This window comes from Pan paniscus, chromosome 2, assembly GCF_029289425.2.
Source record: "Pan paniscus chromosome 2, NHGRI_mPanPan1-v2.0_pri, whole genome shotgun sequence".
Taxonomy (NCBI): Eukaryota; Metazoa; Chordata; class Mammalia; order Primates; family Hominidae; genus Pan; species Pan paniscus.
The window spans coordinates 183007586-183035029 of record NC_085926.1 but is presented as its reverse complement, the minus strand read 5'-3'; the positions used below and the strand labels follow the sequence as shown (position 1 = coordinate 183035029).

Genomic DNA, 27444 nt, shown 5'->3' with positions numbered 1-27444 from the left:
CTCATTTGGAAGCTTCTCCATCCACTTCATCATTCTAATTGCTTTAATATGACAAATTGACCAATTACTAGCAGGTTATTTATAACCATGGTGGAATTAGTTGCTTAGTTCAATCAAGCAACCAAAAAGTAACTGAATTCTAATGACTCGATTTATCAAACTGTTCCAAATGGTTGGTGTGCACATATATAACTCATATTAGTGTTAGACCAATATATGCAACAGAATAGTGGGGGAGTATTTGACTATTCACAAATGACAGCTGAACCAAAATAATTCTAATCCCAGCTCTATAGCCAAGTGGACAAGTCTTAACTTTGAACACTAAAAGATGTTCTAGAGAAAGTTCTGGGCTCTTTTTTGTTGATAGAGAAACTGAAGCCTAGAAAGCATAAGAGATTTGCCAAGGTCTCCCAGCCAGAAAATGCCGGAGCTTAGACTTGAACTATTTGTATTGTTTTGATGCTGTTTTCCTACCATGCCTGCTGCACCATGACATGGAGTCACTTAGCCTCTTGAATCCTCAATTATTTTGTCTACAACATGAAAGGATTGGTGGATGTATCAGTTAACTTTTGCTGTGTAAGAAACCACCCAGAACCTAGCAGCCTAAAATAACAGCCATTTTATGGAGCTTATGATTCTGTGGTTGATCATGGTGGTTGTCCTGGTCTGGACTGGCTCAGCAGATCTCTGTTGGACTCTCATGCTTCTGTGACCAGCTGGTGGGTCTACATGATCTGCCATAGCCCCATTCATAGTTCTAGTGGTTGACAGACCATTGGCTGGGGATCGGCTGCTCACCAACTGGAGCACCTCATTCTCCTTCACAAAGCATTTTATCCTTTAGCAGCCTTGCTCAGACTTGTACACATGGTGGTCTCAGGGTTCCAACACAGAAGGAAAGGGCAAATCCCAATAAGAATGCTCTTTGCAAATTTGTACTATTCTCGCTACTCTTTCATTGGCTAAAGCAAGTCACATGGTGTAGCAGGCAGCTTCTGAAATGGCTCTCAGGGATTCTTGCCTTCCGGCATTCCTGCCGTCATATAATCTTCTCCCCTTGCATGGAGCTGGACCTAGCAACTTGCTTCTAATGAGTAGAATATGACAAAATTGATGGAATATCACTCCTGAGAATAGGTTATAAAGGATCGTGGTGCTCTCTCTGACTCTTCTTAAAGACATACTTGTTCTGATAAAGCAAGCTGCCACGTGTGAACTGTCCTATGGAGAGGTCCATGGAGATCCTAACAACCGGTGAAAAACAACAGTTCCCTAAGGAACTGAATCTTGCTAACATACAGTGAGCGAGTGAGCTTGGAAGCAGATCCTTCCCTGGTTGAACCTTTAGATGGGAAAGCAGCCTTGGCCCATATTTTCATTGCAGCTTTGTGAGAGACTTAGAAGCCAAGGACCTACTGAAGTTACGTCTGGGTTCCTGACTCCCAGAAACTATGTGTTCTTTTAATTTGGGAGTGATTTGTTACAGAGCAATAGATAACTAATACACACAGCTAAGCTCAGAGTCAGTGTGGGAGGTGACTATCCAAGGGTACAGTTATAAGAACAGTAATTATATGAATTATTTATACATACTTGCAAACAATTTACCAAAGATGAATTTTTTCCAGCCCTTTAGAACTGGAGATGAAATTATTTTCACTATTTCAACAATTATTTATTCTCTGCACTAAATATTGAAAACAAGATGGAAATGTTCCTGTCCTCAAAGAGCGTACAGTTTGTGTCGGGGAAGGGACATAGGGAAAGATATTAATTGAAGAATTCCTTCTTTAATTTTTGTTTACAATTGGGATAAGTGACCTGAATGGACAGCGTGTATAGCTCAGTCTGGACTAGTCAGAGAAAATGGCACTTAATCTGAAGAGGTAGATGGGGGATTAAGAGTCAGGGACAGAGGAAAATTCCAGGCAGAGGGAGTAGTATTCTTTATTTCATTTTATTATTATTTTTTTGAGACGGAGCTTTACTCTGTCATCCAGGCAGTGCAGTGGTGCAATCTCAGCTCACTGCAACCTCTGCCTCCCAGGTTCAAGTGGTTCTCCTGCTTCAGCCTCCTGAGTAGCTGGGATTACAGGTGCGCGCTACCACACCCGGGTAATTTTTGTATTTTTAGTAGAGATGGGTTTTCGCCATATTGGCTGGTCTTGAAATCCTGACCTCAGGCGATCTGCCCGCCTTGGTCTCCCAAAGTGTTGGGACTACAGGCATGAACCACTGTGCCTGGCAGGGAGTAGCATTCCTTTTTTTTTGAGATGGAGTCTCACTCTGTGGCCCAGGGTGGAGTGTAGCAGTGCGATCTCGACTCACTGCAACCTCCACCTCCCGGGTTTAAGTGATTCTCCTGCCTCAGCCTCCTGAGTAGCCAGGATTACAGGTGCGCACCACCATGCCCGGCTAATTTTTGTATTTTTAGCAGAGATGGGGTTTCACCATGTTGGCCAGGCTGGTCTCGAACTCCTGACCTCAGGTGATCCATCCGCCTTGGCCTCCCAAAGTGTTGGGATTACAGGCATGAGCCACTGTGCCTGGCAGGGAGTAGCATTCTTAAAGGGGAGCTGGAGAGGTGGTCAGCAGCTACAGGACAAGTTCATATTTATGATCCAATTGTATGCTATTATGCAATAATTATGGTTAGAGTTTTTAAAATTTCCTTTAGAGATATACACCAAAATATTAATGGATGAAACGATTTGATGTTTGAGATTGGCTTAAAAATGATCCAGTGGACAGGCTGGGGGCCTGGAGTGGGTGGCGCTGTAGATGAAACAAGGTTTTCTAAATGAGTTCATAATCGTTGAAACTGGGTGATGGGTACATGGGTACATGGGGGGTTATCTTCATCTCTCTATGTTTGTATATTTTGGAAAGTTTCATAATAAAAAATTTAAAAATCGTATCCCAACAACACATCCTGAAAGCTGTGTGTATATATTTCACAGGTCACAGCAATTACCTCCTCCTGCTTCACACCAGACAGTAGAAATCAATAACGTCTTTAGGGCAAGGTGATGGAATGAGTTTCATGGTACAGAAAATGTAAAGGCTTCTCAACTTCAAATCATGTGTCTAACCTAAAATAAGGTGTTTGGATAATTTATCTTGCCTCCTAGCTAAAGTGCTATATTGCATGCTTTCTCATGCTCATTTTTTACTAGCTGAGATGGTTTATTTCATATATTGTGGAATCTTACCACATGGTTCACCCTGGGGTAAAAGTCAGGGGAAGGATCCCATACAAGTATTAGTTACTGAAATACAGAGAGGATGCTGTCATAAGGCCTTCTATGATAGGGGCAGTATTAGAGTGAGTTATAGGTTGGAGAAAGAGAAAAATAGGGTAGAACAGATGGAAAGTCCCCTTTGTTTGAAAAATTGTTGGTTGGCTTGCTGCAGTAATAAGGGAGTACGGATTTCTTTGATTAAGATTTCTCTGCCTTTTACTTCCGTTATTCTGAGGTAGGTCAGACTGTGAAGTTAACAGCAGGGGTGCATAGATTTTATGTCAGAGATGTATTCCTTTAGGATTTTTTGAGGCGGGGAGCAGTTGGGGTGGAAGCTGATGAGATGATTCTTCATGTTTGCAACTGTTTCAATGTTAGGTTAATGGGGGAACTAGAGTTTGTGATTTTGATTCAGACCTTTCTGGAAAATACTTTTGCTGCCAAATTGAATCTCTCCCCAATCCCTAATAAATGAAGATTTCACCAGAGTCAGATATATGCAAATTACATTTCCCTTCTCAAGCCAAGGTTACATAAAAGGGAAAATTATGAAAGATTGCTTATGGCAGCAAGGATTTTCAAGCTTGAGGATGAATTTGGTTGTTTCAAAACCATGATGAGTCTCTTGTCAGTGCAAAGCAGGAAAGGCATAAAGGAGAAAGTGGACCTGGGCATAAACATGTTCCCACACAGTGTTTGTGCTGAAAGCCTTGTTCCTTGAACAAGCATTCTTCTGTGCTGTGAAAAACGTTTGGCAAATAAGGAGGGGGTGTCCCCTCCTTTTCTGTGTTCAAGGCTGGGTTCTGGCCTTGGTGCAGGGAAACACTAATTCCCAGCAGTGCACCATGGGAGCAAATGGTTTGTTTCCTCTTCAGTGAATCCAGCCTGGGGTCGGTTCTCAGCAGCAGAGCCTGGCATGGAAAATCTATTTGGAGCAACTTGTCCCCAGGAGGGAAGAGTGCAAGCCAACTGTGTGGGGAAGCCGCAGCCACCACAGCGTCAGTCACACCTGCTGGCCAGAGCAGGCGCTAACACAGAAAGGCAGAGTCCTCCGCATACATGAGTCCTGTTTGTGTGCCCACCCACCCCTATGTACCACACACACCCGATTTGATCCGTATATACCATGCGCACACTCGACATGCCAGATACACGCACTGCACTGCCACACATATACCATACACACACCACTCTGTATTACTAAGCATACCCACCCCCACACCACGTGCACAAGCACATGCACGCCCAGCTACACACATATATTCTGCACGCCACACACACTCAACCACCCACACTCCACCTCAGTTATAACATTCATTTCACATACACACGTATACACACACCTCACCAGTCACTTGCATCACGCATACCACCCACCGTGTACCATGAACACACCTAACCACACACAACCACACACGCATACCCACCATACATACTCCAAATAATCATACACACGCACGCAACACACACATCCCATGCACACCAAACTACACATACGCAGACACACACACACATCAATGCACCCAGCTTTGTTGCTTTCCCGCTCAACGGAGGCGGGGGTGGGAGGAGAAGGGGGAGGGGCTGCAGTCCCGGCGAAGGTTGGGGCGGGCGCGGGAAGGCCCGGGCGCACTGGCCTGGGGTTTGGGGCGAGGCGGGCAGGGCTTGGCGGTGCTGGCCCCTGACGCGCCCTGTGGCCGCGCTGGGGCAGGAGGCCCGCCCTGGGTGGGGGGAGTGCGCGCGTGTGCACGAGCGTGTGCGCGCCTCCCAGGGGCTCCATGCCCAGACACGGGGAGGTGTGTACGAGGGAGATGTGAGACGCCTGTGGGGACAGGCTGTGTGTGTGAGATCCTCGCTACGCGATGCACCCGGCCCGGGCCACTAGGAGGTTCGGGTGGGCGTGGGCCGGGTGTGCGCAGCCCTCCGTGGAGCGTGTGGACGCGTGTGTCAGTTCTCGGTGGCCAGTGTCACTCGGGGGGAAGTGCATATGTAGGCTGGCGTGCATGTGAGTACAAAGCGGCCGAGGAGTGTGTGTTCACCACGGCCCTCCGTCGGGGTCTTTCTCCGAGGAAGGAGTGAGTATGTGAGGAGGACCTCGCTGTGACCGGCGGGGACGCCGACGGCCACGCTCCCCAGCAGGGTGTGTGTGAGGAGGCCGGGCTCTCTGAGGAACGTCGCGCGGGGCCGACCGAAGCGCGCCTGTGCGCGTGCGTGTGCGCGTGGGGCGCGGCGCGCGCCGCGGCGGAGGGAGGGAGGCTGCCAGCCCGGACCCGGTCGCAGCGCCCGGGGCGGCTCCTCCTCGAGCCTGGGACCGCCGCGCTCCCGCCGCCGCCGCGTGCTGGCGTGACTCCCGGCCCGTGCCGCGCCCGCCCGCGTCCGCAGCCGGCTCGGCTTCCTGCCCACCCAGACGTCGCTTCTCCCGGGCTCCCGGTGTCGGCTCCGCGCGGAGGGAGAGGAAATGAGTGCGGCGGCATCGCCGGCGTCGGAGCGGGGTTGGAAGAGCGAGAAACTAGATGAGGCTCAGGCCCTGGCGCGGAGTTGCGCCGCCCGCAGACCCGACTTCCAGCCGTGCGACGGGCTGTCTATCTGTGCCACGCACAGCCATGGCAAGTGCTTCAAGCTGCACTGGTGCTGTCACCTAGGATGGTGTCACTGTAAGTCGAGCCGCGTCTTCCCGCCTTCCGCCGCGGTCCGGGGGGACGCCCGCCGGGCCGTCTGGGGTCGCTGCCGGGACTCTGCGGCCGCGGGGCTCCGGGCTCTGCCGGGGCTGCTCTGCCGCAGGCTGGGGCCGCCGTGGGCTCCGGGCCCGCCGGAGCTTTCCTCGCGCCGGACGGCTGGGGTTGGCGCTGCCTTGGCGACGAGATGAAATCCCGTGGGGCGCCTCGCTTTCTTTAGCTACTTCTACAAAAGGGAGCTCCCTGTCCCAGGGAAGCGGGAATCTGTTTTTTTTTTTTTTTTTCTTTTTCTTTTTTTGACCAAGGCGTCCAGGCAGTGTTTTGAGAAATGGGAGCGAGCCAGCTGAGTTGGCGACAGCCGTTGGGGATGCCTTTTTTCAAGGTTGCTGGTTAAAGATGCTCCTCTTTTTCTTTCTCACTTTTGTCTTCCTGGGCTGCTATTTAAAAGAAGGAGCCCTTGGATATCCAATTGTTTCCCCCTTGATTGTACACAAATTGAGAAAAAGCGCAAATGTGGGAGGGATTGCTTCCAAGAAGTTAATATTAACAGTTTGGAAGGTCGAGCTCCTTAAATTACAAAATAAAATGAGTGAAAGTAAGCTTAATAGTCTTAAACCAATTTATAAAAGCTAGAACCAAATGGTCTAAACCCTTTCTCTGTGTTTAGCCTCCATGCCTGTGATTTTTAAATAGATTAAACTTAAGTAGCCATTTAATTAGAATTTCACAATTTGATTAGCTAATAGTATTTGGACTATATCCGATGAATCATTCCTTTTAAGAAATATATTCTAAAGTTAGTTTCCACATATATTTATAATAGAGGGTTTTGGAGTGCTTATTTAGGACATTTTCCAAGTGATCTTAAGTTAAAATGAATTTTTCTTTGTTGAGAAAAAATAGCTGACAACCAGGAATGCAGTACATAACAAATCCTTATTTACATTAATCGAACATAAATGAATATTTTAAATCGAATTTATGAATTCAAGGATAGAGGATCATTTTCTTTACAAATTCCAGGCACATAGAACAGTATTGATTTCTGGTGTTCCATTTGCTTATGGGCCAGTTTCTTCCTATTTCTCATTATTCCTGTTGTGCTCAGATCTGTTCTCTTTTGTTAGTATAAAGCATTGCTTCACGGTGGGACAGGGTACCGAGTTGGAAGTAGCAACTCTAGGAAACCTGGGATGCTGAAGTGCACAAGTAGAATCTGGACTTTCATTCATTTCGTGGGAAAGTATAGAATCGTTGTGTAAAATGTGAGGAATATTCAAGATAGTCCAGGTTACTGTCTGTCTTATTTTGACAGTGTCTTCTCTAAGTACACCGTTACTGATGGAAACCTTGCAGTCTTCTCAGACAGCTTCTCCCTTCATTAGCCTTGACTCTTAAAATACTCTTCCTTATATGGAGCTGAAATCAGTTACTTTCTAACTTCTTTCTTCTGCTCCTATTTCTGCCTTATGAAATCATATAGAACAATCGAATCCTTTTTTAGATCATGGCTGTTTCAACTCTTCATATATACATTGCTGAATATACATATGAATGTCTTGCACATATGGACTGTCTTCTCTCTGTATCCCTGGCCATTCTCACAATGTCTTTCCTGAAATAGGTTTAACAATAATGTTCATTGAATGACTGAATGAAGCTAGTGATCATCTTTCTCTTAAGGCATTGCTTGTCCTATTTATACATTTCCAGTCCCTTCTGCCTTTCCTTTTATGGAATAGTATTCAGGCTCCTAAGCATCTTGGTTGTTCTCTTCTGAACATGTGCCAAGGTGGTTTTGATCCTTTGAAGACTGTGGCCCCTAGAAAGGTAGACAATATTCCAGTTGTGGTCTGATCAGTCTAGAGTTGAACAAGATCACTACCTCCCATGTTCGAGATACTGCTACTGCTGCAGCTAGCATCACATTAGCTTTTCTGATATCTTCATCACATACTGAGCTTGCTGCTGTCAGATTGAACTAAGCTTGCCATCAAAGCCATTGAGCTGTTTTGTTTTGTTTTTAACATATGTGACAAGCCACTGTTTGCCCATCTCACAGTTATATATATATTTTTGGACACAGGTACTGATCCCTTAGATATCTTTTCCTATTCAATTTCATTTCATTAGAATGAGCCTAATTTTTTGTGTGTGTGTTTTTAGATCCTGGCTCTTTCTTAATATATTTATAAGCTGTTTCTCCTAGGTTCATGTCATCCACATACTGGATACCAACAGTAGTACAGTACATGTTCATAAAAGTTACTGATAAAATTGTTGAACAAGAGAAAGCCACAGATAGAGTCCTGAAGCTTGCGGGTAGAACTGCCCTTCAGGTTGATAGCAATTCATTAATTAGCACTTGTTAGTTATGATTGTTCAAACAATTACCTAGCCAGCTAGTTGCACTGTTATCCATCTTATATTTATGTTGTATATGGGTGTAATGAAAACCTGGTCAAATACCTTATTGAAATCCTACCAACACACTGTTTTTACTGCCTCTTTTTGATCTGTGACCTATCTGTACATACACTCTTTTTTTAAAAAAAACAAGAAATTAGATTAATCTGGTAAAACTCAGGTTGATTCCACAAATGGTTACCATTTTCTTTTCTAAATGGTTAGAAACTGTTTTAAAATAAATAATCTGAATTTAGAAAAGGATTGACGTCAAGTATACTGGACTGTCGTTGGCAGTTGTTTCTGTTTTTTAAAAAATCAGGACTACAGTTATTTGTTCTTTTCCAGTCTTTGGCAGTCCTCCGGTTCTCCACACTTCCTCCACTGGCAGCAGCTCAGTGATCCCATTCACTGAAAGCTTGACTTCATTTAAAGCAGCTAGGTGCTCTGTTACAATCTCCTCAGTTATCCTGGGAATTAATTCTCTCTATGCTTTTTAGCCCAAAATAAGCAGAGTTAACATGTTTGAGAAGTTCTCCTTTCTTTTTGGTATTCATGGAGTTTACAGTATCAGTCCTAAGCAGAATTCCTTTAATTCTGTTGAACATATATTGAACACCTTCTCTTTATGAGACATTATTTTGGAAACTCAGAATACAAATATGAATACAGCTGGACCACACTGGACCCCATATGGACCATTATGGACCCTATATGCAGAGTCTAAGGACACAATCATACTGTATTTACTGTTTTTTTTTTTTTTTTTGGGAGACAGAGTTTCACTCTTGTTGCCCAGGCTGGAGAGGCTGGAGTGTAGTGGCGCGATCTCTGCTCACTGCAACCTCCACCTCCCGGGTTCAAGTGATTCTCCTGCCTCAGCCTCCCAAGTAGCTGGAATTACAGGCATGCACCACCACGCCTGGCTAATTTTGTAGTTTTAGTAGAGACGGGATTTCACCATGTTGACCAGGCTGGTCTCGAACTCCTGACCTCAGGTGATCCGCTTGCCTTGGCTTCCCAAATTGCTGGGATTACAGGCATGAGCCACCGTGCCCAGCCCATACTGTATTTACTTTTGTAATTCTTTTAAAATCACAAATGATAGAAGTGAGAAAACTATCAGTTTGTTTGCCAAATCTGAGAATACTAAAATGAGAGGATTATCCTGATGCTTGAAAAAGGTAGATTCAAAACAAGGAAGTTCAGTTTTATGTGGTTGATTTTAATCTTGTGAAATATATAGACTTATAAAATAGAAAAAGCTTAAAAATATGTACATGTCCATAAAAGACATAAAGCACGTATACATTCACAGATTCAGTGCTTGATGCATTATTAAAGGAAATGTGTATTTGGGTAATGGCGCATTTTTGAGGATGTTGCCTGGGAGGAAAGCATCATATGTTCTGTTGGTATCACTGTCAAAAATAGATTATTAAGCTGAATAAACCATGAATCTGAATGTGTAACTTAATTTTTCCCAGTAAGGAGTGATATTGGCTTGAATTAACGAGTGAAGGTTTTCAAGAGGCGTTTTGAGAGAGAAAGAAATACATGGCTTCGCGAGAGAGGAGGGATGGGAAAGAAATCATATGTAGGTATTGTAAAGTAGAATTTTGTGGCTACTTAGAATACTTAGAATAAGAAATTAGATTGGTGGAGGTGGAGATAAGAGTGTATTTGAGAGATATTTGAGGTGAAATCTATAGGGTTAATTAAATTTGGTCGGGAAGGGAGGGGAAGATTATTAAGGTTAACTTCTAGAATTCTGCTTTATGTAGCTGTGGATGGTGGTGCCATTCACTAACAACGAAATACTGAGTAACTAGGATTGGGAGGAAGGTCATGAATCTAGTTTTGGATCTGTAGGATTTAAGCTGCCTTTGTCCTCACATGGTGATGTCAGTAGGCAATTAGATACAGGGATGTAGAACTCAGAGGAGAGGTCTGGGCTAGAAATAATATGTAAGTAATTTACTTACTTATAGGTTGCAGTTGTAGCTGTGATGAAGCGTGAGCACCAAGGGAGAGACTGTAGCGTGAGAAGTAAAGAAAACCATTAAGCTTTCCCTTTACAACACCAGAGTGTTTTCTTTTAGGACATCAGAGTCTGGGTACAAGAGGATAAGCTGGCAGAGGAGTCTAAGAAGAGATGGCTAGAGAAGAAAAATCTGGAAAATATGGTATTGCAGAAGCCAGGGGAAATTAGTGTTTTAAGAAAGAGTATGAAGATGAAACCAGTTTTCAGCAGGCTAATTATTAGATATTGGTAAAATACACAAAGAGTGATTTTCATTATTACGGAGAAGAGGGTGAAAGGTTTAGTCTTGCAACAGTGACTTCAGGAATATACTTAATTGAAGCATTAGTCAAAGCTGTTGGAGGCTCTTCAAGGCAAAAGAGAACAGAGCGTTAGGAGCTAAGAATTAGGACACAGATAATTGTTAATATTTACTGAGTGATTACTTTGTACCAGAATAAGCTTATTATGCTGAGCACTTAATAGCCAATTATGTAATTATGTCCATTTCACAGTTGAGGAAGAAGGCTTAGAGCTTTTCCACGGGCACATAGTAAGGAGTAGAGCCTGGATTCGGATCTAGCTCTGTTCGATTCTACACCCGGACTCTTAACCATCATTGCACTGTAGAGCAATTTAAAATTAGTGAGCAGAACCAACAGAGCTCAGTTCCATTAAAGCCAATGATGGGGAAAGTTTTTAAGAAATGGGTGGCAAGTTGTATCAATTGCAGTAGTTAAATCCGGAAGAATGAGAACTGTAAAGAGGTCACTGTATGTGATAGGAAGTGACATTCAAGTTAAGGGTTAAGGAAGAGAAAGTAATTAGAAGGTGACAGGTGGGGCTGAGTGGGTGGATGTGGTATGATGTAGGTGCTACCAGCCAAACTCAGAGTTGGCTTAAGAATATCACATAAGCTCAGTTTTCTGTAGAAGAAATCTTAAAAGATTCTGTTTCAGGTTGAAAGCAGGAAGAGTGGGACTTGATGTAGTCTAATAGGTGGTATTAGCATATCTAAAGAAAGACTGTCACAGCAAAAGGTAGATGGGCAGCATAGAAATAGAGACAAATGGGAGTTGGAGAGCCAGAATTTGGGAGTGCTTTTCAAGACTGTTCAGAGAAGATGTTATGCTGCCTAGAGAGTTTAATATCTCTGGTCCTTATGGCTGCGCTATCGCAGCAAATGTTTGGTTATACATTTGGCTTCCTGTTTATAGATTTTCTGTAGGGAGAGAAGGAGTTGATTAGAGGGTTCAACTGTCAGGACTTTGGGGCAAATATACTTCTTTTCGTTAGTAAATTAGCATTGTGATTTTGTGTTATTCTATTTGTTCTGTTTTTGTGCTTCTATACAACTCTAGGAAAACTCACAAAATCAGGTTCTGACTTCCACGGGAAAATGCCACCTGGTTTTCCTAAAGGACTTCTGATTCATATCAATAACAATAGCTACAAAAAACGTGTTTAAGAAGTTTGATAAATGAAAACTAGCAACAACAACAAAAATAAGGAGTGGTAGTTTGGTTGGAAAAGTCAACTAAAGTTTTTTTCTAAGAGTGAGGGTTCTGCCGGGCATGGTGGCTCACGCCTGTAATCCCAGCACTTTGGGAGGCTGAGGCGGGTGGATCACCTGAGGTCAGGAGTTCGAGACCAGCCTGACCAACATGGAGAAACCCCGTCTCTACTAAAAATACAAAAACTAGCTGGGTGTGGTGGCGCATTCCTGTAATCCCAGCTCCTCGGGAGGCTGAGGCAGGAGAATCGCTTGAACTCGGGAGGCGGAGGTTGCAGTGAGCCAAGATCGCGCCATTGCACTCCAGCCTGGGCACCAAGAGCGAAACTCCCTCTCAAAAAAAAAAAAAAAAATGAGAGTTGTAACTTTGTCTAGTGATTGAAGGAAGAGGATACAGATTTTAAGAGGAGAGGATACAGATTTTAAGAGGAGAGCTGTGAGGTGAAGTTCTGAGTGAGTTTCCTCAAAGCTCTTCCAGAGATAGAGAACACTGATAGGTTCTTCCAGAGACAGAGAAAGCTGATAGGTTCTTCCAGAGATAGAGAAAGCTGATAGGTTCTTCCAGAGATAGAGAAAGCTGATAGGTTCTTCCAGAGATAGAGAAAGCAGATAGGTTCTTCCAGAGATAGAGAAAGCTGATAGGTTCTTCCAGAGACAGAGAAAGCTGATAGGTTCTTCCAGAGACAGAGAAAGCTGATAGGTTCTTCCAGAGATAGAGAAAGCTGATAGGTTCTTCCAGAGATAGAGAATACTGATAGGTTCTTCCAGAGATAGAGAACGCTGATAGGTGTCTTTCTGTGTAGCTGGTGCTTCAATGATGGATGCACGTAAACTTCAGCAATAACAAATAACACACATCATGGCTATGTGCAGGCACATAACTTTTTGTAATCTTTTCGTATGTGTTTGCTGATTTAAACGTCACAACAATCATGTGAAGTAGGTACTGTTACTATCCTCATTTTTAAGATTAGGAAATTTGCCCAAGGTCACGTGTAGTACCCCTAGCTGCCTGTGGCAAATGTATATCAAAATCTTACAAACCAGCTGGCAACCAGGGCTGTCGGTTTCTTGGTTCCACTGAAGGTATAGTGAGGATGATTTCAGCTGTTTTAAATTCCTTTTGGAAATAGCATGTTGAGAATGCTTTCTGAGTTTAAGAGAAGGGCAATTATATGCAATATGAATATTTTTGGAATGGTTGTGAACTCTATAAAACCATGCTTTCAAAAACATTTAATAATGTATTTGAATAAAATAAAATTAAAATAAAAAGAGGCAAAAAAGACTAGGCAGTTTTTATTATTTGTATGATACGAAGCTTCAGTCATGTCTTATCCTCAACTAATCTCTGACTGGCACAAGCCGTTTTTAGAATTGTATACACACCATTAATTATTACTGGCTTCCAAGCCTGTTGAACTTAGAGATTTAAACCACATGGCTTTTGAGGGCCTTTCTATAATTTCCCACATTACAAAATCCTCACTTCATCCGAATTTGTTCTTTCATGTTATAGATCTCATTAATTACAGGAAAGAATGTTTCTAGGGAAATTGTGTTATTAATTCCAAATCAGTATAGGAACACAGGCCTTCGGCAACCAGAAGTTGTCTAGTAGAAGATTTGTTTTCTTAAAAAATAGGGAATCGTATACACATAGAATGTGGAAGGCAGAGTATAGTCCAGCAAAGAGCACCTGTGTTTGAACTGTGAGTCTTATTGTTTGCAGGGTGACTTTGGGTAGATTACTAAACCTCCTGTTGCTTCACTGTACTCTTCTGAAAACTAGGAATAACAATTCTGTTTCATCCAAGCGCCATGGTGGGTGCCTATAGTCCCAGTTACTCGGGACCACTTTGGCCCAGGGGCAACATCGCAAGACCCCCGTCTCTTAAAGAAATCCTACCTCACAGAGTTGTTGTGAAGATTAAATGACATATTGTGGCTGGGCGTGGTGGCTCATGCCTGTAATCCCAGCACTTTGAGAGGCCAAGGCAGGCGGATCACCTGAGGTCAGGAGTTCAAGACCAGCCTGGCCAACATGGCAAAACCCAGTCTCTACTGAAAATACAAAAATTAGCCGGGCATGGTGGTACATGCCTGTAATCCCAGCTACTTGGGAGGCTGAGGCACAAGAATTGCTTGAACCTGGGAGGTGGAGATTGCAGTGAGTCGAGATTGTGCCACTGCACTCCAGCCTGGGTGGCAGATTGAGACTCTGTCTCAAAAATAAATAAATAAATAAACAATATATTGCAAGCAAAGTACTTAGTGCAAGTATTCAGTAAAGGGAAGGATCAGCCCCTCCTCCAAAAAAAGCAAAAAGCAGTGGAAATACTAGGTAATGTAGATGTCCTGATGGCAGGCACTGGAGTCAGACTTCGTGTTTGAATGACCTCTGCCTACTTAATAGTTACATGGTTTGGGGAAGTTACTTAACCCGTCTTTCAGTTTTCATGTTGTTAATATGGGGATAATAGTACCAGCTTCTTGGTGTTGTGATGGTCAAAGTCGGCAATTGTTTTCCCCCTTCCTCAAATGTCCTGGTTAATCTGGAATCTACCCTGTGACCGTACTGATTTGTTCAATTAAACACTGAAAAACAACAAAGAATAAAAATACATGTTTTGAATATTACACTTAGACTTTTTTTTATTATTCTCATTGTGGAAAGTTCTATTTTGTAATAGTTCCTATGTGATGAGTGTGTGTGTGTGTGTGTGTTTACCATAGAATCTTATATTTTGCTCCAATTCTCACTCCGCAGCTTCATCCTGTTTTCCTCCATTGTTAAGCAATGGACAGCTCTGGTTAATCAAATATACCAAATAATAGAGAGCTATCATATATATCAAACATGGGTTAACAAGTTTCAAAGGATTCAGGTATTATAGAGCTCATCCTATGTTAAAGTGAAACTGAACATATTCAACTTTGGTGCTTTAGAAGTCTCATCAGTGTGTAGTGAAAAATGGCAAGAGTGCTCGTTAATAGAGGAGTCCTGGTTGCTAGAATGCTGGGCTAGTAAACTTAATTGCAGCCCTTCCAAGTTATTTTACTCAAATTCACAGGATTTTTCCTTTGCTTTTCTCTTATACTTCAATTTTCTGATATTTTAAGAGTATTTTGTAAGCATACTGCCAAAAATGTGTAATATCTGGAGTGCCAACAATGTATAATACAAACACCTCCCCAGCTGTATCTGTAGAATGCCTTCCCAAGTAGGACAAATTCTTTAACCTCTCTAGTGCTTGTTTGTCCATTTAAAACTGGGTGTTTTGGTGTAATACAGAGGTACTTCTGTATATCTCTATCTCATTTTAATGGATGTTTAGTGAAATAAAAGCACTAAGAATATAACAATTTGGTATTTCATGGAAAATTTTATCTGTTGGACTCATTTGCTTTATCTTTCCCTTTTTCTGACTACACACTCTCTTCCTCTGTCTCGCTTTTCCCCCCAATACATTTAGAAGAAAGTTGCAGACATCATGACACTTCATACCAAAATATATCAGTATGCCAAAAAAAGAGAAATATATCAGTATGCCTGTCTCAAGAATGAGGACATTTTTCTATGTAACCACAATACTGTACTCACACCTAAGATAATTAACAGTAATTCAGTCTACCATAGTTTTCTTAATGGTAAAGAAAATGACTTTATAAAAAATCCAGGGGTCAATCAAGATTCATATATCGCATTTTATTGTTAGGTAACTTTAGCCGCTTTTAATCACTCTAAAGCAGTCACACTTTTTTTTGATGACTTGAATTTTTTGAAGAGTCCAAGTTAACTGTTTGGAGAATGTCCTATATTCTGAATTTGCCTAATTGTTTCATCGTGATGAGATTTAGATTAAACATTTTTGTCACATTATTACACGAGTGATATTGTGCCCTTCTCACAGCATCACATGAGAAAACACATCATGTGTCTTGTTCTGCCAAGGCTGAGGTGGTAACTGCCACATCTTTCCATTATAAAGATGCCTTTTGCTTTTTTTCCCTTTGGTTTTTAATGAGTGATCTGTGGGGTGATACTTTGATGCTGAGTGAATAGTCTGTTCCCTAACAAACTTTAACCCAGTGATTTTAGTATTGGCTGAAGATCCTTGCATGCATCACTTACTACGCTGGTGGTTGCAAAACAGCGATGTTCAAATTTTGTCATTCCTTCTACCATTTGATGACATCTTTTATAATGAAGAGGTTCTCTAACTGTACCCCATCTTTCTCATGTTACTGTAGACAAATTGATTCTTTGTTTTTGAGCAGGGTTTCGCTGTGTCACCCAGGCTGGAGTGCAGTGCAACCTTCCCAGGGTCAAGCAGTCCTTCCACCTCAGCCTCCAAGTGGCTGGGGCCACAGAAGCATGCCACCATGCCTGGCTCATTTTTTTTATTTTTGGAGAGAGGGGGGTTTCACTGTGTTGTCCAGGCTGATCTCAAACTTGTGAGCTCAAGCGATGCCTGCCTTGGCCTCCCAAAGTGCAGGGATTACAGGCATGAGCCACTGTGTCCAGCCAAATTGATTCTTTTTTTTTCAGTGTGTTATAATCAAGTATTATAATTATTTTTGATGTTCAGATTGTCTTTAAATTTGGCCAGTGAGAATGCCTGCAAGCCAGCTTCTATGTCTTTTTAATATATCTCAACATTTATTTGAGCATTTCCCAGTTTTCTGGCACAAGATGTCCCAGGCTTACCTAATAATTTCCCTGCCCCAGATCAGAAATCATTTTTCTAAGGAAACCGAGTTCCTTTTCATGAGAAATGGTGTGGAAACCATTATCTGGGTTTTGAGTCTGCTTATTTTTATTAAGAGATTATTGCATTTAGGACTTTTCAGTGGACAAATTTAGGAAATTGTGTGTGTGTGTGTGTGTGTGTGTGTGTGTGTGTGTGTGTGTTTCCTTTGCATTTCCCCACTGCATACTTGTACCTCCCTTGTCAGTAAAACCCTGGTTTCTGATATATCATAATACTCACTAACCTATTCTTCATTTCTATAATTTTATTCCCAGAAAGTGGAAACATAGAGTACATAACCTTTTGTGATTGGCTTTTTTCATTCAGCATAACTCTCTGGAGATCCATCCAGTTTGTTGGATATATCAGTAGTTTGTTCCTTTTTATTGCTGAGTAGTATTCCATGGTATACATGTACCACAGTTTAACTTTTCACCTATTGAAGGACATCTATTTTCAGTTTTTAGTTATTATAAATAAATCTGCTGTAAACATTTGTATACAGTTTTCTACTTGAACATAGTCTTCATTTCTCTGGTATAAATGTTCAAGAGTGCCAGTGCTAGGCTGTATGGTAGTTACATGTTTCGTTTTTTTTTAAAAAAACCGCCAAACTGTTTTCCAGAGGGTCTATTCCATTTTACATTCCCACTAGCAATGTATGACTGGCCTAGCTTCTTTACCACATGCCCACCAGCATTTGGTGTTGTCACTGTCTTTATTTTAGGCATTCTGATAGCTTTTGTCTTAGTGAGTTCAGGCTGCTATAACAAAGTACCAGAGACTGGGCGGCTTATAAACAATAGAAGTTTGTTTCTTTCAGTTCTAGATGCTGGAAGACTGAGATAAGGGTGCCAGCATCTTTGGGTTCTGGCAAGGGTTGTCTTCTGGGTTCTGGATTGCTGATTTCTCATCATATCCTCGCTTGGTGGAAAGAGGGATAGAGCACTTTCTGGGGTCTTTTTCTTTTTCTTTTTTTTTGTGACAAGGGTCTCACTCTGTTGCCCAGGCTGGAGTGCAGTGGCACGATCTCGGGTCACTGCAGCCTCTGCCTCCTGGGTTCAAGCGATTCTCCTGCCTCAGCCTCCCAAGTAGCTGGGATTAAAGGTGTAGGTCACCATGCCTGGCTAATTTTTGTATTTTTCTTTCTTTTTTTTTTTTTTTTAGTAGAGACGGGGTTTCACCATGAAGGCCAGGCTGGTCTCAAACTCCTGGACTCAAGTGATCCATCCGCCTGGGCTTCCCAAAGTGCTGGGATTCCAGGCGTGAGCCACTGCCTGGCCCTGGCGTCTTTTTTTATAAGGGCCCTAATCCCATTCATGAGGGCTCTACCCTCAAGACCTATTATTACTTCCCAAAGGCCCCACTTCCTAAGACCCTCACATTAAGGATTAGGATTTCAACGTATGAATTTTGGGGGACAAACATGCAGCCCACAACAGGTGTGTATTGATGACTGATTTTGGTTTTAATTTGCATCCACCTAATGGCTAATGTTCACGTGCTTATTTGCCATTTATATATCCTCTTTAGTGAAATGTCTATCCATGTCTTTTCTGCTTTTCTAATTGGATTTTTTAAACTGAGTTTTGAGAGTTCTTTATTATAGATACTAGACTTTTGTCTAGTGGTTTGCAGATATTTTCTCTGTAGTTTATCTTTTCATCCTCTTAGCAGAGGCTTCCCCCATCTTTATTTATATGCCAAAAAACTGCATGATTAGTTTATAGTTGACCCTTGAACAACATGGATTTGAACTGCATGAGTCCCCTTATGACTGGGTTTTACAACCAAATGTGGATTGGAAATACAGTATTCCCAGGGTATGAAACCCATGAATACTGAGGGCCAACTGTGGGACTTGAGTATGTTCAGGTGGGGGCTCTGGACCAATCCAATGTGTATATTGAGGGATGACTGTATATAATTTGGTGAGTTAACAGAGTCTTTTGAGATACAAAATTTTAAATTTTGATGGAGTCCAGTTTATCAGTTTTTCCTTTTATGGATTGTGCTTTTTGATGCTTTTAAGAACTCTTTGCCAAGCTTGAGATTTCAAATATTTTTATTTTTTTCTAAAATTTTTATAGTTTTAAGTTTCGTATTTAATTCCATGATCCATTATGAGTAATTTTTCATAAGGTGTGGCTTAGATCACAATTCACTTCTTTGCCTATGGATGTCCAGTTGCTCCAGCACCATTTGTTGAAAGATTATCATTCCACCATTGAGTTGCTATTGTACCCTTGTTAAAAATCATATTGTGTGGGTCTATTTCTGGGTTTTCTGTTTTGTCCCTCTGGTCTTCATGTCTCTTCTTCTGCCAGTACCATACAATCTTGCCTACTATAGCTGTGTAAGAAGTCTTTAAGTTGGGTAGACTGAATTTTTTTTTTTTTTTTTTTTTTTGAGACAGTCTTGCTCCGTCACCCAGGCTGGAGTGCAGTGGTACGATCTCGGCTGACTGCAACCTCTGCCTCCTGGGTTCAAGCAATTCTCCTGTCTCAGCCTCCTGAGTAGCTGGGATTACAGGCGTGCACCACCACACCTGGCTCATTTTCGTGTTTTTAGTAGAGACGGGGTTTCACCATGTTGGCCAGGCTGGTCTCGAACTCCTGACCTGTGGTGATCTGCCCACCTTGGCCCCCCAAAGTGCTGGGATTACAGGCATGAGCCACCAAGCCTGGCTGGGTAGACTGATTTTTTCCCACTTTTTCTCTCGTCGTCATTGTCTTCTTTCTTGCCCCTTCTTCCTCTTCTCCTCCTCCCCCCTCTCCCCTTCTCCTCCTTTCTGCTCCTCCTTCCTCCTCCTCCTTCCTCCTCCCCCTCCCCATCCTGCTCCCTCTCCCTCTCCTTTTTTGAGACAGGGTCTCACTGTCGCCCAGGCTGGAGTGCAGTGGTGTGATCACAGGTCACTGCAGCCTCTACTTCCTGGGCTCAAATGATCCTCCTGCCTCAGCCACTCAAGTAGCTGGAACTACAGGCGTATGCCACCATGTCCAGCTAATTAAAAAACTTTTTTTGTAGACACATGGTCTCACTATTTTGCCCAGGCTGGTCTCAAACTTCTGGGCTCAAGCAGTCCTCCCACCTTGGCCTCTCAGAGTGTTGGGATTACGGGTGTGAGCCACTGCGCCCAGCCAAATCTTTCACCTTTAAGTATAATGTTAGCAGTAGATTTTTTGTAGATGTTCTTTATCAAGTTGAGGAAGTTCCTCCTCTATTCCTATTTTCTGAGAGGTTTTAAAAAAAATCTTGAATGGGTATTAAGTTTTGTCATATGCTTTTTAAAAATCAATTAATAGGATCATGTAATTTTTCCTCATTAACCTGTTCATGTGGTAGATTATATTGATTTATTTTCAAGTATTGAACCAGCCTTGCATCCATGGAATAAGCCCCACTTGATTAAGGTGTAATTATTTTAGTATATTGTTGAATTCTATTGGCTAATAGTTTGTTAAATATTTTTATGTCTTTATTTATGACAGGTATTGGTTATAGTTTTTTTTTTATTACTGTCTGTCTGGTTTTGGTGTCTGGTAATTGTAACTTCATATAATGAATTAGAAAGTTTTTTCCCTTCTTCTGTTTTCTCGATGAAAATGTGCAGAACTGATATTAAATTTTCTTTAAACATTTGGTAGAATGCTCTAGTAAAACCATCTGGGCCTGGAGGTTTCTTTTTGTTGTTGTTGTTGTTTTTGAGTTTAAAAATTACTAATTCAATTTTCTTGTTATTATAGGGCTATTCAAATTATTATCAAGGAATGAGTGTAGATCATTGGCATTTTTTCAGGAATTGGTTTATTTCATTCTGAGTTGTCAAATTTATGCTTGTAGAGTTGTTAATAGTAGTTCCTTACTATACTTTTGTTGTCTCCATGGTATGTATGACATCCTCTGCTTCATTCCTGATACTGGTAACTTGTGTCGTTTGTCTTTATTCTTTGTCTGTCTTGTTAGAGGTTTGTTAGCTTCATTGACCTTTTAAAAGAGGCAGCTCTTTGTTTCATTGATTTTCTTTCCGTCAGTTTTTCTGTTTAATGTGTCTTTGATTTCTGCTCTCATCTTTATTATGCTCTTCTTTCTGCTCACTTTGGGTTTATTTTGTGCTGCTTTTTCTAGCTTCTCAATGGTGGGAGGTTAGATTACTGATTTGAGGCTTTTATTCTTTCTAATATATGCATTTGTTACTGTAAAAATTCCTTTCAGCACTGCTTTAGCTGTGTATCATAAATTTTTATGTGTTTTATTTTAATTTTCTTTCAGTTCCATGTAACTTTTGATTTCCCTCGAAACTTCCTTTCTGACCATAGATTATCCCAAGTGTTTGGAGATTTTTCTTTTTATTAATTGGTTTCTCGCTTGATTCTACTTTGTAGGATTTTAATTCTTTTGAAATTGTTGAGGTTTGTTTTATGGCCCAGGATATGGGCCAAGTGTCATGGACACCTGGAAAGAATGGGTATGCTGCTGTTGTTGGATGAAGTGCTCTATAAATGTCTTTTAGATCCTGTTTATTGATTTTGTTGTTGAGTTCTTCTATATCCTTGCTTATTTTCTGTCTATATGTTCTGTCAATTGTTGAAAGAGGGTGTATTAGTTCGTTTTCACGCAGCTGATAAAGACATACCTGAGACTGGGCAATTTACAAAAGAAAGAGGTTTAATTGGATGTACAGTTCCACGTGGCTGGGAAGCCTCACAATCATGGCAGAAGGCAGGGAGCCGCAAGTCACATCTTAGGTGGATGGCGGTGGACAACGAGAGGAGCGCTTGTGCAGGGAAACTCCCCTTTTTATAACCATCAGATGTTGTGAGACTTATTCACTACCATGAGAACAGCACGGGAAAGACATTCAATTACCTTCCACCAGGTCCCTCCTACAAAACGTGGGAATTCAAGATGAGATTTAGGTGGGGACACAACCAAAACATATCAGAGGGGTTTACGTAAATTGTGGGTTCGTCTTTTCAAGTCTGTTAGTTTACCCACAGGTATTTGTAGTTTTTTTGTTGTTGTTATTTTGAGACAGTCTTGCTCTGTCGCCCAGGCTGGAGTGCAGTGGCGCAATCTCGGCTCACTGCAACCTCCACCTCCTGGGTTCAGGCAATTCCCCTGCCTGGTTCCTGAGTAACCAGGATTACAGGCGTGCACCACCATACCCGAGACTAATTTTTGTGGTCTTTTTTTTTTTTTTCGAGACAGAGTCTTCGCTCTGTCGCCCAGGCTGGAGTGCTGTGGCGCGATCTCGGCTCACTGCAAGCTCCGCCTCCCGGGTTCATGCCATTCTCCTGCCTCAGCCTCCCTAGTAGCTGGGACTACAGGTGCCCACCACCACGCCCGGCTAATTTTTTGTATTTTTAGTAGAGACAGAGTTTCACTGTGTTAGCCAGGATGGTCTCGATCTCCTGACCTTGTGATCCGCCCGCCTCGGCCTACCAAAGTGCTGGGATTGAGGCGTGAGCCACCGCGCCTGGCCTAATTTTTGTGTTTTTAGTAGAGACAGGGTTTCTCCATTTTGGCCAGGCTGGTCTCCAACTCCTGACCTCAGGTGATCCACCTGCCTCGGCCTCTCAAAGTGCTGAGATTACAGGCGTGAGCCACCATGCCTGGCCAGATATTTGTAGTTCTTTTGTCTGATGCATACACATTTAGGATTGCCGATATCTTGTTACACTGACCCTTTTTTTCATTATCTGATGTCCCTCTCTGTATCTGGTAATTTTCTTTTCTGTGAAGTTGACTTTAGTTGATATTAATATAGCCATAACTGCTTTCTTTTGGTTAATGTTCCCATGATGTATCTTTTCCTTCCTTTTATTTTCAACCTCACTATACTGTTAAATTTGTAGGAAGTTTCTTGTACACAACATATTTTTGTCCTGAATTGCAAGGCATTCTGTCAATCTCTTTTAATTAATGTTTTTAGACCATTTATGTTTTATGTGATTATTGCTGAGTTATAGATTATGTCTGCCATTTTATATTTTATTTTGTTTTTTTCTCATTTTTTATTTTTCTTTTTCCTGCCTTTGTGTGATTTATTTGAACGTTTTTTTGAATTCCATTTTGAATTATCTCTAATATTTTTGAATGTCTTCTTTGTGTATCTCTTTAAAAATTCGATTTAATTTTTTATTGACACAATATTTGTATATATTTATGGGATACATGTGATATTTTGTTACATGCATAGACTGTGATCAAGTTAGGGCATTTTGGGTATTCATCACTTTGAGTATTTATCACTTCTATATGTTGGGAGCATTTCAAGTTCTCTGTTTTAATTATTTTGAAATGTGCAATACATTGCTGTTAACTATAGTTATGCTACTCAGCTATCGAACATCAGAAATTATCCCTTCTATCTAATGTATGTTTGTACCCATTAACCAACTTCTATTCATCCCCTCCCCACATCTTTCCCAGTCTCTGGCTAATTTTTGTATTATTATTTTTTAGTAGAGACAGGGTTTCATCACGTTGACCAGGCTGGTCTTGAATTCCTGGCCTCAGGTTTTCTGCCTGCCTCAGCCTCCCAAAATGCTGGGATTACAGGCATGAGCCACTGCGCCTGGCCTGGTTCTTTATACTTCTTGTCTTTGCCAAGATTATTTCTTTTCTGAGGCTTTCTACAGTTTCATTTGCTTGAAGTGTGTTTGCAGTTGCTCACTGAAGCATTTTTTTTTTCATGGTTGCTTTAAATTTATTGTCAAATCAGTCTAACATCTCTGTATCTCAGTATTGGCATCTGTTGATTGTTATTTTTCATTTAGTTTGAGTTCTCCCTGGTTTGTTGTTATGACAAATGATTTTCAATTAAAATCTGAACATTTTTCCATTATATGAAGAGACTCTGAATCTTAATTAAATAAGATCTTTCTGTTTTTGCTGGCTTTTTTGGGATACCATTCTGGCAGGGGAAGGGGCTGTGCCCTCATTATTGCCAGATGGAGCTAGAAGTCCAGATTCCACACTCGTCCTCCACGGACACCCTGGAGATGAGGCTCGTTGGTATCTCTGGGTGGGAGTGGGAGTTTTTGCTCTCCCTTAGGCCTCCACTGATACCACCATGGGGGGCCTCAGTACCACTGAGTCCTGATTTCTGCAAGGCCTCTGACACTTCCTGGCTAGAGTATTGAGGTACCTTTTTAGAGCCTTTCAAGGATGGAAGTTCATCTTTGGCCCCAGCTGTCAGCCTTTACTGGCATGGATTGGGGTAAAGTACACATTTTTTTCTCTGATGTTTGGCTGGAGTAGAGCAGCTATTCTCTGAAAGTTTTTTTTGTCATTTTAGGTTGCTCCTTCCCTGGTCCATTGGCTAGAGAGAGCAGGCGTTTTTTAGGGCTTCTTTTGTCTGCTGCCATTTATGTTTCCTGATTGACAACTTTTTTAGCCCCAAGTCTGGCAAATAGGAGGAGAAAAAGATACACAAGAAAATACCAGGGAACTCGCTACCATGTGGTTGCTTGGGCCCCGAAGTTCCTAGTTGGTCAGGCTTCTTCTCCCCACCTTTCAGTCTTTTTCTGTTGGTTTTATAAGTAATGTCTAAGGTATTTAGCTATACTTAGTGGGGAGGAATAGGGAAAAGTATCTATTCCATTTTCCTGGAAATATTAGTCTCCATCTTTTTTATTTGATTTTAATTTTTGAATAGGTAAAAGTTTTCATGGTTCAAAAGTCAAACTATTTGGTGTTACTGTCACCAGAATAAAAAGTCAACCTATGTAAAAAAGAATACTAAAAAAGTTTCATTTGTATCCCAATATCTTCTACTGCATTTGAATCCATCTCCTCTAAATATATATATATATGAGATGTATTTTTTTCTTTTTCTTTCTGAGACAGAGTCTCACTGTATCACCCAGGCTGGAGTGCAGTGGCACAATCATAGCTCACTGCAGCCTTGAACTCCTGGGCTCAAGCCATCCTCCCACCTCAGCCTCCTGAGTAGCTGGGACTATAGGCATGCACCACCAAGCCCAGCTAGTTTTTCTGTTTTTTGTATGGATGGGATTTCACCATGTTGCCCAGAATGGTCTTGAACTCCTGAGCTCAAGCGATCCGCCCACCTCAGCCTCCCAAAGTGCTAGGATTACAGGTGGCTTCTTTCTCATTTCTTCATGCTTGCATGCTACTTTGTTGCATATATGTGTAATAGATGTGTTTTGTTTTTGTTTTTGTTTTGAGACAAGTCTCACTCTGTCACCCAGGCTGGAGTGCAGTAGTGTGATCTGGGCTCACTGCATGCAACCTCTACCCCCAGGGTTCAAGGGATTCTCCTCTCTCAGCCTCCCAAGTAGCTATGATTCAGGTGTGCACCATGCCTGGCTAATTTTTTTGTATTTTTGGTAGAGACAGGGTTTTGCTGTGATGGCCAGGCTGGTCTCAAACTCCTGACCTCAGGTGATCCACCTGCCTCGGCCTCCCAAAGTGCTGGGATTATAGGCATGAGCCACCATGCCTGGCCTGTGTAATAGGTTTTTTAACCAATTTCTTACTGCTGAGCATTTTGTTTGTTTCTCATATTTTACTTTTACAAATAATGTTTCATTGAGTAACTTGTGCATCTGTTGTCAAGATATATTTGGGGAGGTACATCTTTAAAGTCCTAGAAGTGGGATTGCTGGACCGAATAATAAATACATCTGTAGTTTTATTAGATATTGCCAAATTCTGTTTCATATGGGTTGTACCATTTGCCCTCCCACCAGCAACATGTAAGAATGCCTGTTTTCTCATAGCTTCACCAACAGAGTGTATTGTCAAGCTTTTGAGTTTTTGCCAATGATTATAAGTGAGAAATGGTATCTCAGTGGTTTTAATTTACATTTCTCGTATTATGAATGAAGTTGAGCATATTTTTGTTTTTAACTGTTCTTTAAAGATATTTTCACTGAGTGTGACAGTATGATAGACTTCCAGTATATTGAAGATCATACCACCATCTTCTGGATTTCTTTGTTGCTGTGAAGAAGTCAGCTGTCAGTTGTCATTCCTTTGAAAGATATCTGTCTCTTTTGCCATTCCTTTGAAAGTTATCTGTCTCTTTTTTCTCTAGCTGCCTTTAAGATAGTATCTTTGTTTTTGGTGTTCTACATTTCTCTGTGTGTCTGTATTGGAATTCTTTTGATGTATCCTGTATAGAATTAATTTAGCTTCTTCAATCTGTGCATTGATGTCCTTCATCAATTTTAGAAAATACCTGACCACCTGCTCTTCAAATACTGTCCTTTCCCCATTCTCATTGTCTTCTTCTTCTGGAACTTTGATTAGATATGTATTACACGTTTTCACTTTGTCATTCATTTTTTAACCTTTATTTTATATTGTCTGTTTCATATTGAATCTCTTTGTCACTCTATACTGCTTTCTGGAGAATTTCTTCGGATATGCTTTCTGCTTTGTTCACAGATCTGAACAAACTAAAGTGGAAGGCATATCTGAAGAAATTGTCCAGAAGGCAATATTTAATGCATTGAGTTTTTAATCTTTTTTTTTAGTATTTTACAGATCTTCTATTTGATTCTTTTCAAATAGTCATTTTGAAAAAGACTTCCTCATTTTTAATAGTTATTTGTTTTTACTCATATCTTCACTTTCTTTTATTTCTGTGAACACAAGAAACATACTTGTTTTATGTTCTGTTTCTGATAGTTCCAATATTTGAATCTCTGCAGATCTGATTCTACTGGATTTTACTAAATGCCTTGCTCATTTTTATGTTTCACAAATTTTTAACTGTGAGCTCCAGTTTATCCCGTGGAATGTTATCCCATGGAATTCCTTCAGATCGGATTTGCTTTTGTTTTCTCCAGATGCCTAGGGACACTATTACTACAGGATTGCTTTAGACTAAACAAATAGCTTCACATACCTGGACCAGCCTGGAAGTCTGAAGTTTGGCTGGAATCTGTGGAAGGACAGCTTTTGCTTGTGAGTTACAATTTTTCCTCCCCTCTTTCCTCATGTGTCCTGAGTTTAAGCTATGTAAAACCCCTGTAGGAGTTGGTTTATTTGTAATTTACTCTTACACTGATGATAACTTTTTGCAGAGTTTCTTTTTACAATATCTGTAGTAAGCCTTAAGCTTTATTTCATGAAACTTGAGCTTCTAAAAGGTTACAGAAACCAAAAAGCCAAAGTTTACCTATCCCAGCAAATATCCTCAAAGTAAACATTATGCTCAATTTTCCACTTGCTTTTCTGAATTTCTACCTTTACTTGGGTTTCTGCCTGAATATTCATTATTTTTGTCAGTTCATCAATGTAGTGAGGAATAGTAAAATTTTTTTCTAGCATTTCTCAGTTGCAGAAGGATTATTCAGGTTGCCTGGTATATCATTTGGTCAGAAAAAAGTCTGTTACAAAAATCCTGCTATATTGTATGTCCCTTTTTAAAAAGTTGTTTCAAAGTTTGTTTTAAACAACATGGAATATAAATACATGTACATATGAATTCAGTATAATTAGACGCAATAAATATATTAATACTCTGTTTAACCGGATATCAGACTTCAGGCAAACTCTATTATAACAAGATATTACCACTTGGTTACTTTTTGTTGAGTGGTAAGCACCTCCATTCAAAACACTGCAGAAATGATCACCTAGTCATAGAGTTCTGACAGTTAATGTACAGGTTAAATTACAACAGCTTCTGTAAAATTAGTTTGATTTGGCTAAGGTGGATATTCTTTTAATTGTTTACTATTTTTAGACTGCACCATTTAAGAATTACATTTTAAAGCCATAATGAATACCACTTCACACCAACTGGAATGGCAGTAATCACAAAGAAAGATAAGTGTTGGTGAGGATG

The 27444-nt window shown here is 41.2% G+C and overlaps 1 protein-coding gene across 1 annotated transcript in view; it reads left to right on the top strand.

Moving 5' to 3' along the window:
* The first annotated feature begins 4869 nt into the window (after positions 1-4869).
* C2H3orf70 (chromosome 2 C3orf70 homolog) overlaps positions 4870-27444 on the top strand; it is a 75757-nt gene continuing 53182 nt past the window's right edge. Inside the window, exon 1 of the mRNA XM_034957846.4 lies at positions 4870-5899. Coding sequence (XP_034813737.1) covers positions 5704-5899 — 196 coding nt within the window. The 5' untranslated portion in view covers positions 4870-5703. The remainder of the gene's footprint in view (positions 5900-27444) is intronic.